The sequence below is a fragment of the Sorex araneus genome, chromosome 2 (genome assembly GCF_027595985.1).
Source record: "Sorex araneus isolate mSorAra2 chromosome 2, mSorAra2.pri, whole genome shotgun sequence".
NCBI lineage: Eukaryota > Metazoa > Chordata > Mammalia > Eulipotyphla > Soricidae > Sorex > Sorex araneus.
The window spans coordinates 351871287-351886926 of record NC_073303.1 but is presented as its reverse complement, the minus strand read 5'-3'; the positions used below and the strand labels follow the sequence as shown (position 1 = coordinate 351886926).

Below are 15640 nucleotides of genomic sequence, written 5' to 3'. Positions count from 1 at the left end.
ACTTCTTCACAACTGGCTGCAGGAAGATCTAAGCATGAAGCTTTTATGCTTTCTGTATACTATTACTTGCAACAGAAATAAAAGCAGATTTTATTAAAATAATTTCAACCCTTTCAGCCTCCTGAAAAGCTTTCATGTGTATCTAATCTTGTGTAGTCATGTCCCCATTTCCTGGCATTGAGCTGCCAGAAAATTAGAAAGAAGCAAAAGATTCTATTATTTTCCTTTGATATCAGACTATTTAAATAATATCGATAAAGAGGGGCTGGAGTGATAGCACAGTGGGGAGGGCATTTGCCTTGCACGGGGTCGACCTGGGTTCGATTCCCAGCATCCCATATGGTCCCCCGGGCACCGCCAGGAGTAATTCCTGAGTGCAGAGCCAGGAGAAACCCCTGTGCATCGCCGGGTGTGACCCGAAAAGCAAATATATATATTATATATACATATATACACACATATATGTGTATATATATGTACACACACACACATACACACACACACACACACACACATATATATACTGCTACTTGGATCAGATACTACAGTGGATAAGGCACACGGCAGGCCCAGGTTTGATCCCTGCCACCATATATGGTCCCCTGAGCCTCACCAGGAGTGACCCCTGGATACAGAGCCTGCAGTAGCCCTGAGCACAACTAGGTGTGGCCCCCCAAAGAATATATATATATATATATATATATATTTAACAAAAACAGAAATATTATTGTCTGTGTTCCGACAATAACTTTGTAAGAGCCATGCTGACAATATCATTCTCCCGACCACCACCACCACCAATTTGGGGGCCATAACCGGCTGTGCTCAGGGCTTACTTCTGGCTCTGCACCGGGGAATTGTTCCTGGTGGGGTTGGTTGGGGGTTTGTTGGGATCAAACCTGGGTTAGCCGCATGAGAGCATCTCCCCCGCTGTGCTATCACGACTCCAGCTCCGGATCACAGACATCTCAAAGACTCCTCTTGATCTATGAAGCGAGACTATCACATTTTTCTATGTCAAGCCAAACAACTCACCGTCGCAGGTGGAGAAAAGCCGTGTAACACTGTTTCCGGAACTCCTGGTACTGCTCACTCTGGGTGCCTCCCATTCCTTCCACCATTTCCTTATTCAGCTTCATGGGGGGAGGAAGAGGCTTCGGATCCCGGCCCAAAATATATCCAAAGTCTATGTGGAAGAGTTTGCCTGGATGTTGATAAGAAACTCATTTGTTTCCAGAATTATCTTAGGGAACTGGGAAAGAGATATGTTGTCCAATTGGTAAAAACCAACCAACCAACCAACCAATAGTTCTCTCTTCACCAAGACTACCAGTTCATGATGACGTCTATTAACCGGTTTGACCATTTAACCTCAGCCGTGGTAGGGGATACTCAGGCAGATTTTAGTTCCACTCCCATTCATTCAGATGCAAGTACATTTAAAATCGTCTCACAGTAATGTTAATTAAAAAGTCTAAATGTTTAAATATGACTGAAATTCAATTCATGAACAGCTTTGTAAGAGTCTATCTCACAGTGATTTAATAAAAAAAGTTTAAAGAAAAATCCCCTAGGCCAGGGAGATAGTACAGGAGTTAAGGTGACTACTTTGCAGTGTCAAACACCCATTCGGTCCGTGACACTGCAGACTGTAAGGAGAAATCCCTTGACAGAGCAGAGAGCCAATAGCAAGCCCTGAACACAACTGGGTATATCCCTAAAGCCATTGCCCGCCCCCTGTCCCCTACCCCGGCCTGCTCCAAAAAAAGTCCACTTTTAAAACTCTAGATCAATGGTGGTCAAATCTTGGACAACTTTTTAATATATTGACAAAAATTATTATCTTGTAGACTTCTTAAAGCTTAAGCACATTGCCCATCATACAGTAGAAAGTTCTTTCTAATATTTTTCTAATAATTCCTCCCTTAAGCTATTACTCTTCCCACCCACCACCAACAGCCCCCTGCCCCCTAATTTAACTTGCATCATTAGATAGATCTGACCACTTTGAACTAATATGTGCCATTCATTAGCTGGAAGTGAGGAAACCACACATTCATAGTTACATTCGCAGAAACCGTGAAGACAAACTCTAGAGTAGCCATCTGAGTTCACAGATCAGGTATGAAAGAATGTGATGGCCATATAAACATGTACACATGTGGGAAGATGTGACTGACACCACACTGTGGTGAAGATGTGATTCATCACAGACAGGGCTAATGAAGCGGCTTAGAGTTTGCAATCAGTGCTAAAGCAGGCATCAATTTTATTTTTTTAATTGAATCACCATGAGGAAAAAAAAAAGAATCACCATTGAGAAACAATTATAAAGCTTTCATATTTGAGTTTCAGTCATACAATGATTGAACACCCATCCCTCTACCCATGCACATTTTCCACCACCAATGTCCCTAGTACCCCCCTCCCCTTCCTAGCTCTCCCCCTGTCTCTATGGCAGACAATTTCCTCCATACTCTCTGTCTACTTTTGGGCATTATAGTTTGCAATATAGATCTTGAGAGGCTATTGTGTTTGGCCCTTTATATACTTTCAGCGCACATCTCCCACCCCGAACGTGTCCTCCAACCATCATTGACTTAGTGATCCCTTCTCTATTCCAGCTGCCTGCTCCCCCAGTTCATAAGGCAGGCTTACAACTAGGGAGCGATACTCCTGGCCCTTATGTCTACTGATCTTGGGTGTCAGTCTCATAGTATGTTATTTATATTCCACAAATGAGTGCAAGCATGTATTTTAACACGATGGCAAACCCGTATGGATCCTACAATGTAAGTAAGCTTCACCAAGGCAGAGCTCTGCTTTTTCGGGCCACTGCCAACTCTCAAGTCTCAGAACAGTTTCCAGCACCTAGCAAGAACTCATTGTTGAAAGAAGAAATAAATCCACTAAAATTAGCACTTAAAAACTTCCCTTTGGCAACCTGCCCACTCTTTTTTTATTATTATTATTCTATTAATACCTCTCCTTAGTCTCTCTTTAAATAGCTTATACCAGGCTTAAAACGTATTGTTCAAACTGGAGTTGGTAACTGTCTCAAGAATTTTAAGTGGGCACATCTAGTAAATGACAGATGGGGGAGTTGAGGTAACAAGAAATTATAGTTGGATACAGATAGCGAGGCAACTAAGGAGAATTGAAAGATACTTCTGTCTCTCCATCCAAACAATGGAAAATAAAACAAACCACTCCAGAAATACCCAGATCAGCAGACATTTGGTAAGTAGTTATTAATGAGACTCTTACCTAGCTGAGTCATATCAAAACACCAAAGGGAGTGTTAAAATGGTTCGCTTATTGTTTTCTCTCCCACACTAAACTCTTTTAAAAAAAAATTATTAGTGAATCACCGTGAGGTATAGTTATAGACTTATAAACTTTAGTGCTTGCGTTTCAGTCATACAATGGTCGAGTGCCCATCCCTCTACCAGTGCCCATTCTCCACCACCAATGGCCCCAGCATCCCTCCCACCACCCCCTCCCCGCCCTCCCCCCATCCCACCTGCCTCTGTGGCAGGACATTCCCTTTTGCTTTCTCTCTCCTTTGGGGTGTTATGGTTTGAAATAGAGGTATTAAGTGGCCATCTTATTCGGTCTATAGTCTACTTGCAGCCTGCATCTCCCATCCTGAGCGGGCCCTCCTAGCACTCTTAACTTGGTGATCCCTTCTCTATCTGAGCTGCCTTTTCCCCCAGCATGAGAGGCCGGCTTCTAAGTTGTAGAGTAATCCTCCTCCCAGCTAAACTCTTAATGAACCATTAGGACTATTTTTGTTGTTGCTGCTGTTTTGGTTCTCCAGCCTTATTTCTGCCTCTGAGAACTGGATTCCTCTCAGCAGGTGCGAGAGACAGTAGTGGGTACTGAGGATAAAACCCTGCTTTGCAACTTGCCGCCTCAGCCTCTGTACTATCTCACCAGTCCCAGAACCATCCCGAGTATAAAAGTAAAAATCCTCTGTCTTTGTTATAGTCCCAAAATTATGACTTGCATGTATGCAGGAACACTGAATTAGACTATTTTGAACTTATCAACCAATATTTCAATTTTGTATCTACAGCTTATACGACCTTTCTTTCTTTTTACCACAAAATATTGCCAACTTTTTTTTTTTTTTTTTGCTTTTTGGGTCACACCCAGCAATACACAGGGGTCATTCCTGGCTTATGCACTCAGGAATTACCCCTGGCGGTACTCAGGGGACCATATGGGATGTTGGGATTTTAACCCGGATCGGCCTCGTGCAAGGCAAATGCCCTACCCGCTGTGCTATCACTCCAGCCCCATGCCAACTTTTTGTAAAAACACGTCACCATTATGTAAAGTTCTTTTTCATTTCAAATTTATAGTTTAAGTCACATACTTACAATAGCATTAACATTTATGATTTTGATGTATATAGTTACCATACTTTACTACACCAAACTACCAAAGACCCTCCACTCATATAAACTGTAGCCCACCTCTGCATTCCTTCCCTACCCCGCCCCTGCCCAGGGTTTGATAATCTCACTTTTATAATCTAAGGCCAAGTTTTATTTTATTTTTAAATAGTTTGATACTGTCTGTCCCTTGCTTTGTTTCTCTGTATACAAAAGATGAGTGAGTTCATCTGATATCTTTTCTTTTCTGATTTAACATGAGATCCTCCAATTCCATCCAAGTTCCAGGAAACTGCAACATTCTGTTTTTTCTTACAGCTGCTCAGAAGGGGCTGGAGTGATTGTACAGCGGGGAGGGCATTTGCTTTACATGCGGCTAACCAGGATTGCATCACCAGATCCCATATGGTCCCCCAAATACTGCCAGAAATAATTCCTGAGTGCAGAGCCAGGAATAACCCCTGAGCATCGTCGGGTGTGACCCAGAAAGAAAAAATAAAATAGCTGCACAGTATTCCATTGCGTTACATGTAAGGATCACAACCTCTTTTTTCTATTTATCTGTTGTTGTACATGTAGGTTGTTTTCACGTCCTAGCTACCGTCCGTACTATGCACTAAAATGAACACAGGTGTACAAATATCTTTAGAAATTAATATTTTTGTGTTTGGGGGGCATATGCTAAGAAGTAGTATGACTGGGTCTTATGGAAGTTCTATTCTTACTCTTTTAAGACTTCTCCATACTGTTTCTCATAGAGGGAATTTTCCTATCAATAGTAGATGAGGCTATTTTACTACCCAAACTGGGCGTTTCCTTCCCCAACATAACTGGCTGTTTCCAGTCTTTTCTGCCCATTTCTGAATGGTTATTTAGAAAACACTGTACTATCAGCTATTTTCTTCTAGAAATACAAGCTATTAAATGTTTAAACTGTTGGTTTACATTTCTATGAAAATCTATAATAAAGTTAACAGATACGTTTAGATCATCCTTGCTACCTTAAGCTCTTTTTTAGTTTCAGTTTTTGCCTTGTTACTGGATTGATATCAACAGCAAAATTATTTTAATTCTGCAGGTTAATACTAACAAAAGCAGTATTAGTTATATCTGGAATAATGTGCTAGCATTCTAAATAAAGGTTATGAAGCAATTCAAGTAGAAAGGTAGGAAGGCAGTAAAATAATTCTTACATGGGATATAGGACTCTGAACGCAAACTCACACTGTGCTAATTGTACAGTATTTCCAGAGTAAGTGATTTAGTTTCAATGTTACTTCCTCTATAACATTGCTATTAAATTGACTACTCTGCAAACTGATTTATGTGTTTTTATGTTTATTAAACAGTAGATGGACAACAATTAATATTGAATTTTATGCTGTATGACTTATAAAATGTAATATGGTAGCACACGGTGCATAGTACTCCACTGCAGTAAACGTAAGGATCACAACCTCTTTTTTAAGAGGTTTATCTTATTTTTTTATCTTCATTTCTAATTAAAAGATATCTATGCATTATTCACAACTTAAGAACACCCTTTTAGAATCTCAAAATGATCCTCAGGGGTTTATAAGCACTATGAAATAAATTTGGGGCCTGCAATCCATAAACCACCACATTTCCCAAAGTTTCATCAATCCAAAGTTTTAGAGAAAGAAATCTGATTATAGTGGACTGAGTGTGAACTCAGTGCAAAACTACCATCTCCTAATCTTGTAGAGTTCAAAGGGGATACCACTCTGAGATTTGGTGAATTCTACGATCAGTGTAATAAGGATTTCACTACCCTCAATGAATCCTGTTTATGTACTTCATTTTGTGCTTTATGCTTAAAATGAATATTTCATTTATTTTCTACATTGTTGCATTCCACGTTTTTACTTAAAATAATGATGCTTTGTTACTAAAAGAGTTCCTAATGATAGTCTTGATTCCTAATGATGCACTTGAGCAGATAATCCAATAAATCTATGATTCAAAGTTGCCACCAATAATCATGCTATCCGAATATCAAAAGGTATCAGTCATCACACCTGGTTTATTTGATGGGATTCATGGTTTTAATATGGAACTTTGCTTCACTTCATTTCATTACAGGCATTATTGGAATTCCAATGTCAGCTATGGATCATTGCTTGCAAATGAAAAGTGTATTTCTATCATACCCAAAAGAAAATCCTCAAAGAACAGGATTAAAACATAATTATAATGCATAAAAGATATCATATCCAACAATGAAACCATTATTATGCTCTGCAGTTCAAAGAACCATATATTTTGAAAAGAGTCTATTAATGTTTTAAGAAAGTTCATCCTTATACATACCAAAAAGAACGGCTCTATGAAAGCTAATATGTTTAAGTAAAACTTGCAAGGCTTTTAAAAATGCACTTCAGAAAATTAAGAGAATGAAACTCAGGGGGTCTGGTCTTATTCAAATCTTTTACCTTAAATAGTCATGTTGTGGAGTACACAAACAAATAGAATGTTGATATAAATACCTCTTTTTATCCCTGACTTGTTAGAGAAGTGCTAATTAAATCTTACTTTTATTTGTATAAATAACATAAACCTTATCTAAAACTGCAGTTCAAACATCCATAGTTACTTTTTTCTTGCTGGTCCTGGTTTGGGATCTCAGCAGTCCTCAGGGCTATACTGACTGTGTGCTTAGGGCTCATGCCCACAGGTACTCAGGGACGATATGGGATGTCAGGGATTGAACTGGGGCGAGCCGCTTGCCTTTGTTTTATACTATCTTATATTTAATTTATACCTATATTATGCCTCTGGTCCCAAATATCCATCGTTCTTAGGTTAAAGAGAATGCTGCTAAAATTCATAGCAATTCACACTAGTTTCTTAAGTTTCCATCTTAACTAATATTTTAATGTGAACAATCTCAATACTGTGCCATTCTGCTTTCCATAGCTATGGTTATATTCCCATTTCTCGATCCTTCCCCTCTTTCCCTAAATCTAATGTCTTATGAACTGCATGCTGAAAGTAGGTAAAGGGACAAACAAACTAACTTCTCAGAATATGTACTGCAAACTGTAATGTCCAAAGCGTGTGTGTGTGTGTGTGGGGGGGGGGTTGGGGCAGAAAAATGGAGGAAAGAGGGGACAGGGAAGAGGGGGAGGGATTTGTAGGGAGGGGACAAAGTGTAAAGGCAGATGGCAGAGGAAAACTGGGAACATTGGTGGTGGTGGGAAATGTACACTGGTGGAGGGATGGGTATCCAAACACTGTATGACTGACACCTGATAATGAAAAGCTTTGCAGCTCTGCATCTCATAGTGATTATATATATAAAATCTAATGTCTTATTAAGCCAGAGATTGAAGAGCTCTGCAAAAATAAGGCCAAATTATTGACCAAGTTATTTTTAGTCACCAAATTATGTTTTGCTTAAAAAGTATGGTAAAAAAAAAAAAAGTACGGTAAATAACACTAGATTATTGGTTATTTTAAAATTAGTACTCTAAAAAGTACATTTTCATTTCAAATGTAGACTATATAAACAAAAATTGCCTAATTGAAGCTCTTTTGGGAGTCCTTAATAAGTTTTAAGCACTTAATAGTACCCTGAGACCAAAATGGCTCTGACTTAATCACTAAAGTTTTTAACCTTCAAATGGTTACTGGTTCCCTGTTAGACATAAAACAGTTTTCTAGAAAACATTTCAGTAGATAAAAACTTTTATAGGTACAATGACTATGTCAGGTGGTAAACCAAATCAGTCCAAAATAAGTAAGCAAACCCTTAAGGAATTTTTACTCAAACTCAGTATCACACCAAATTCTACCATGTTATCTCCCTCAACCCATCCAAACCACCAGGATAGACTCTACTTTCATTTATACATCCAGAAGCAGAGAAAACTAATCGCAGACATTATTGTGATTTACCTAGTAACCCAATGATAAAAGGACAATTTAATCCCCCACAAAATGACTCTGGAATCTGACATTTTAACTCCTATGTAAGACTGTTCCTCAGGGTTAAAAAGAAAAGTGAATCAATTTCATATCCTGGTATAGAGTTGGTCTAAAAAACAATAACCATGTTTTACAGTTACACTGGTCTTTTTCTCAAATGCTCAAAAATAAAAAAGGGAATAAAAAGTTAAGCTTTCCCCCCCAAAGAACTGGGCTAGATGTCAATCATGACTCCTGATTTCCATGAGTAAATTTTTTAAAAGTTAGCTCTACCGGGTACAAACTTATGAAATTTCACTTTCCCAGCCACATCTTATAGCCTGTGGTTTCTTGCCTAAATAATACTGTTTATATATTAAGAAGTGACACATCATTCACTCCAAATCTGTGTCAAGAAAACATTATAATTGACCACATGTTAATACAATGAAAAAAGGAAATTTCCAGCCTTTTACATGTATGGTGTATTCATGGCGCCCTCTGCTGCACAAACTGAGGAAACATCAATCAAGCTAAGAAGACAAAGCAGGAGCAAAAAGATTTCTGAGAAATCTGTAATCAAGAATCCTAATTTACTTTTTGCACTTTATCATGCCACATATTGTAAAATATATAGAGTGAAGCGATCTGTCACACTTATCCCTTAAGTTCTATACCTAAAGCTTTGCATTCTCATTATTTATAACAGTGTATTAGGGAGAAATCCTCCAAAGATTGTAGTAAAATGAAATCTGGATATCTCCTTCTTGTCTGCTCCCCGTCTCATTCTAAAGAATTTAACATAGATGAACCAGTGGAACTTTTACTATAATCCTAAGCCACTTTTTCCAAACAAAAAGCACAGTCAAAGACATAAACCGTATAACCTGGCAAACGAAAATAAGAGACAAAGAAATTTTTACCTTGAATAGTAAAAGAATGTTAGTTTTCATTAAAAAAAAGGAAAGAAAAAAGTTCTATAAACACTGATATAAAATATGTGTCATGATGCTAGAGATATTTTTAATTTTAAGAGTGAAATGTATTCCCTGAAACAAACAACATTCAAGAGTCACTCTAAATATATAATAGTTGTCTAAGATACATAGTTAATTTATGAGCTAAATACATACATATGATCAAATAAATTAAAACTACTTTTAAGTACAGACTTGGAAAATGACTTTTCTTTTTTAGTAAATCATTATACATGTTTTAGAAGTTGAGAAATGCATTTATACTTTTCTTCTTGAAATACTCAGTATTTCCCTAAGTAACATAATTTCATTAAAAGTAAACCTGAAAATTGAAAATACTTATCCTTGTAAGGAAGACTTAATATGCTAATTGGACAAGCAAATTAAAAGACACAAGGCAAAAATAACTCAAAGAATGTATCTTTTAGGTTCTGTTTTCTAAAGGCAGATTTGGAGCACCCTCTAGTGGAAACCTGGTGACAAGAAGTTTAAGGTCTCTTAAAATTCGATACTTTAATTTCCATTACAGAGTAACTGACTGATCTTAAAAAAACAAAGTATGCTCTATATTCTTTTCAAATTTTACTCTTAATCTATTCTCTCTTCAATACACACGCACAAAAGAGTCTCAAAATCCAACAGAAAAAGGTTTATTTAACTTCCAAAAGAAGAGGATAAGTAGATTTAGAACAGATTATATTAGAGAGAAATCAAAACCATATAAATCTATGTAGTAAAGAATTCAGCTGTACTTATACAATAACAGCAATCAATGAAATTATATTGGCGGCTTGATTCCTGTGGTTATGAAATCCAGTCAGGGCCCGGAGCGAGGGTGTTTGCCTTGCATGAAACCAACCCAAGTTCCATCCCTGGCATTCCAAAAAGTCCCCTAAGCGCTGCTAGGAGTAATTCTTGGGTGCAGAGCCAGGAGGAACCCCTGAGCATTGCCAGGTTGTGTCTTCAAAACAAGAATAAACACCAACAATAAAAATAAGTTCACTTTTTTTTTTCAGTCTGAGAGGCTTAAGGAAACCAGAGAACTTTTTCCCAAATTCTGTTTCTTTCTCAGCACCTCATGATCACCACATTAAAAAGACTTTGCTAAATGACCAAGTTAGGCAGGAACCTCCATGACCATCTAGTTACATTCATCTGGTCTGGGTTATTAAGAGATCGCCTGGTTTTGACAGGGACTTGGCTTCCTACTTACAAGTTTGCCAACAGATGACTGCTCAAATTAATAATTTAGATTGAATATGAAATGCAAAATTACACAGAGCTTATACACAACTTTATACAAAGGTTATACAAAGCTATCATATCAATAATAAGTTATGCTAGAGTTGATATATTATGTTAAATTCTGGGTATCTCAATTTGGAGGAATAGTAAAACAAAAAGTGTCCTTACCCGAGAGCCTATCATAAAAGATCAATTTAAAATCTACTGTCCATGGAAGGTTAAGGAAACTTGCGGTATTTAGCCCAGGAAGAAAAAGGCTATGTATACTGAAGAGTAGAAACATTTATTCATTCACTTATCCAACTCTGCTTTACTGAACACTTTGGCTAAAAGTTGCTCAAAGCTCTGGCAAGGTTCCTCTCTGACTGAACTTGTACTCTAAGGGGAGGGGAAACTAATCAACACACTTTTGGAGACAGGTTATCTTTCTGAACTATTTACTAGAAAAACACCCCATCACATTACATGCTAAATACTTTTTGAACCACAGGTAGCAGTTGTTATTAGACATGAGACTAGTGAGCATTATCAGGACTCATTCTGGGCTTAAAATAAATGCACAGGAGATATTATGAAGTGAGATCAGGAACAAAAGAGATATGGAATATGGAGTCTTTAGGTAGGCAGTGGATGAATGGAAAACTTTTAATGACTGGCGATGTAACTAGGATTTCAAGGAAATAAGCATTTCAGTTTGAAGCCAATGAGATGAATACGCTCTAAGTTTGAAGATGGTATCTAAAACCACAAGCTAAGATTTATTAAAAAAAAAAGGATGGGTGAAAATGATTCCAGGGAACTGAAAAGGATAAAACAAAATGCTAGGTTCATGTAAGTTAAGAGTAGGTTGAGGGAGGGATGGGCAAACGATCACTGTATGACTGAAAAGCAAACACAAAAGCTCGTAAGTTTGTAACTATACCTCACAGTGATTCACTAATAAAAATTTAAAAAAAAAGAGTAGGTTGAGAAGAGGAAGCATGATCCAATATTATACCTAAAGTTGCACAGTAAGAGACTGATGGCAAAGATGTGCTTCCCATCAAAGAAGACATTTCAAGAAGCAAGAGCAGGCTGACCATTGAGCGTATCGTCACAAAAGTGATTCCCCCTACATGTTCTTTAAGGTACCATTATTTACAGATTTTTTTTAAGAAGTCTGATTTATTTTTTACTTAATGCAACTTATCTTGCTATCAAGTAGATTCTAAACTAAAACATAAGTTAAGTTTTGTTAAGCTGCCAGATTATAATCTAGTTAATGACAGGTTTCATGCATAACACAGTCCCTCACGACCCCCTGCCCTTTTGTACTTCTATTATCTGTTACCTGTTTTTGTTAGCAACAGGTTATCCAAATGTCTGTCTCCAACTCCAAGTATATATGTAATCACACAGTATCCAGCTGCAAGAGTTTAAAAAAACTTTTTTTAGGAATAGACTCAAGGCATGTTATACATATACTACATATATAAAAGAGAACCTTGTGCTATTTTAATTTTCATTGAATTTCTGTTTTTGATAAGTCTCATGAAAAGGACCTTTATTGTCATTAGTCTTTAGGAAAACTGGAACATTATTATATAGAGGTAAAAAAACAATAGGACAACAAATTTACAAGAGCAGATTTTTCAAATTTTAGTCAGGTTTGTAGTTGTTTGTATGCAATTCAAGTTAAAAAGTTAACACTCCACTTTAAAACAGATTTATAATAGAAAAAGTTTACAGCTATTATCTGAAATAAAGAGATATGTGTAAAGGCCTGCAAAATATCTCATGTAATAAGTAACTGAGAAATGGGTATGTTGAATGCAAGAGAGCCAAATATTCCTTAACATGTTTTTCATTCAAGGTGGGAACTGTATCAGTTTAATCCAGGCAAGTTCTGTGCAACTGAGGAACAAAATATTAAAGAGTGACTGTATCAGAACTCCAGTAAAGCCTTCAGAAGAAAAGTTTCCATTTAAAAATTTTAGAAAAATTTTCCTGAAACTGAGCTGTGAGAAACCCCTGCCATGGAGAAGTTATGTGCAAGTGAACTAACAATCCTTGCAAAACAAACAAACAAAACATACAGTTGCCAGTTAAAATGAGAGATTTATCATTTTAGATGCTCCACCTAAACAAACCTTTAGATGGTACGTAATTTTTTTTTTAGATACTAGAATACAGAAAAAAAAAACAGAAGGAAGGAGAGAGTAGAGTGGTAGGGAGGGAGGAAACTGAGGAAAAGAGAAATACAAACTGATAAAAGAAAAAAACATTTTCTCTTCAATATTAAAACCAATGTCCCATTGGACTTTATATATAGTATATGTGATCACTTTTATAAATAAACTATTACAATAAGAACTGGCACGTAAAATAGGAAAAACATAATGGAATCTAAACATACTTCTTTTAGTATGGCATTTCAGTTTTTAAGACTTTGATGTTTTCTTTATACTTCTCAGCCAAAAATTTATCATCAAGCACAATTTGGGGATAAATCATGATGTTCAAAATGACTGACACTTCACAGAAACATTGCACAAAATGCCATGTGTAGGAAAACAATAAAGTAAGGAAAAATATATGGAAAAAATTACATAATTGTCTCAATACCTAGAAAATCTCTGGAGCTTCTCCAACCAGTTTTTTTTTTTTTTTTTTTTTTTTTTAACAGAAGCCAAACAGAAATGTAACTCTGGTCTCCTAAACATAACCATTTAGGTAAAATTCTAGTGGTCAAATGCTTTCTCCACTAATCCTTAAATAATATTATGAAAATCCACCTCTTAATAGAGTAAAAAATAATCATTCCATTGAACATAAACCTCATGAGGACAAGACTTAATGAATGAAATACACATAACTATTTATAGGAACTGTGTCAATAACACATCATTTTCTTAGATTTATCTAAAAATTTATCCTTGAGATTTATCTAAAAATTATTTCTGAGACTACCCCACAGTCTAATTAAGCACAGTTATCCAACAACAAGGAAAAATCTATGAGAAAATTAATAGCTTCCAGGAACAGATAACTTGTAATAATAAAACAGCTAAATGACTGCAAAGATAAATCCATTAAAGACTAACAGAATTTATACCTGACAGAATTTATACCTACGAAGCATTATATTAAGACACTAATTTCTTCCTTTTACAACATTTTAAACTTTTTAATCTTCACATAGAGCACATACTCTTCTATAGTCGATCTGTCCCCAAACTCTCAGGTTGAAATCCTAACGCCTACTGTGATAGACTCGGAAGCCAGATGACTGGAAACAATGAGGTCATGAGGAAGAAGTGAGGATGAAGCCTTCATGAGCCATTAGCACACTTCGCCATGTGAAGGGACAACAGGAGGCTTCGACCCCAACAGGACTCTCACTCTCCCAACCGAGCTTCCCACTCAAGACTCCCAGTCTCTGGCAATAGACTGCTTCTGAGTTATCCAAACTCTGATAACTTCATTCGAGTAGACTGACAGATGAAGACAAAATTTTAATGTGCCCTCTATATGACAGCCTACTTTGTTTTATTCAGACATTTCCACAGAAAGGAGAAGCCTGGAAAACTCACCACAACTTTTAACGTAAGTGTCCATAACTTCGGCGCTGATCCCATTTGGCCCATTCTCGCTTGGTGCATACTTCCTAAAAAAGTTCTGAAAAGAAATTATTTACCTATTTAAATGGGAGTAAAGTCATTAAACAAGTTAGGCATACTGAAATTGCAAGATTAGTGACTAACATGAAGATCGATGACTAGTCTAAACCTTCACGGTTAAAACATGCTGGGCCTCATCAAGAGATAGTATAGAGGGCAGGGTACTTGCCTAGCCCACAGCTGACCTGAGTTTGATCCCCGACATCCTATATGATCCCCAAGCGTAGCCAGGAGTGATCCCTGAGCACAGAGCCAGGGGTAACCCCTGAAGACTGCAGGCTGTGGCCCAGAAAACAAAAAACTAAACTTTCCAAACCACATACATCAAAGTGTGGACTTTCAGGAAGTATCTAACTTAAGAGTCAGTATTAAAACTAATGTACACACTTATTAGGAAATCTATAGCTATATAATTCTGTATATAATATTACATATAGCTCTTTCTATAGCACTGTAGCACCACTGTCCCATTGTTCATCGATTTGCTTGAGTGGGCACCAGTAAAGTCTCCATTGTGGGACTTGTTGTTACTGTTTTGGGCATATTGAATACACCACAGGTAGCTTGCCAGGCTCTGCCATGCGGGTGGGATACTCTCAGTAGCTTGCTGGGCTCTCCGAGAGGGACGAAGGAATTGAACCCGGGTCAGTCGCATGCAAGGCAAACACCCTACCGGCTGTACTGTCGCTCCAGTCCAGCTACCTCTAGATGGCAGAAAAAGACATTAAAATAAATTTGCTATGGTCGCTACTTAATTTCTCATTTTGTTTCATCTTTTTCCTGAAAGTAAAGGCTTTAATCATCTATTCTCCTGAAACACAGGTTTTTTTAAAATGAACTTTTCAAGGCTGTAGAGAGAGCACAGCGGGTGGGGCACTTGCCTTTGTATGCAGCGGAGCCAGGTCTGATTCTTGGCACCCAATGGGGCCCCAAGCCCACCCGAGCACAGGGCCAGGAGTAAGCCCTGCGCACTAAGGGGTGTGGCAAAAACAACAGCAGCAACAACAACCATGCTGAGACTCTTCAGAATAAAAACTGAGGGGCCTGAGTGATAGCACAGCAGGTAAGCAATTTGCTTTGCATGCAGCCAACCCGGGTTCGATCCCCGGCATCCCATATGGTCCCCCGAGCACTGCTAGGAGGAATTCCTGAGTGCAGAGCCAGGAATAACCCCTAAGCATTGCTGGGTGTGACCCAAAAAGAAAAAAAAAAAAAAGAAAGAATAAAAACTGAATCTTTTCCCAAGGTAACTAAAAGTGTGTCCAAGAAACTTCTTGGTGAGGGGTCGGAACCAGGCGGGGTCAGACAGTGAGCCCAGGTCTGCTGTGTGGAAAACACACACTCAGCCCACCAGGCTATCTCTCTGGCCCAAGTTCGACTTTTTTTCTGTGCAATAATTAACAGTACCTGTCACTATTGTTTTGAACGTGAA

The 15640-nt window shown here is 37.7% G+C and overlaps 1 protein-coding gene across 2 annotated transcripts in view; it reads right to left on the bottom strand.

Annotated features, from left to right (window-relative positions):
- The window catches only part of PIK3C3 (phosphatidylinositol 3-kinase catalytic subunit type 3), a 110214-nt gene that overhangs the window by 22163 nt on the left and 72411 nt on the right, over positions 1-15640 (bottom strand). For both annotated transcript variants that reach the window (XR_008628620.1, XM_055128244.1), the window contains exons 20-22: positions 14122-14206; positions 11880-11954; positions 1036-1204 (exon numbers count right to left, since the gene is read on the bottom strand). Coding sequence is in view for 1 of the 2 variants with exons in the window: in XM_055128244.1 (XP_054984219.1) it covers positions 1036-1204; positions 11880-11954; positions 14122-14206 (329 nt within the window). In the remaining variant the exon portion in view is untranslated. The remainder of the gene's footprint in view (positions 1-1035; positions 1205-11879; positions 11955-14121; positions 14207-15640) is intronic.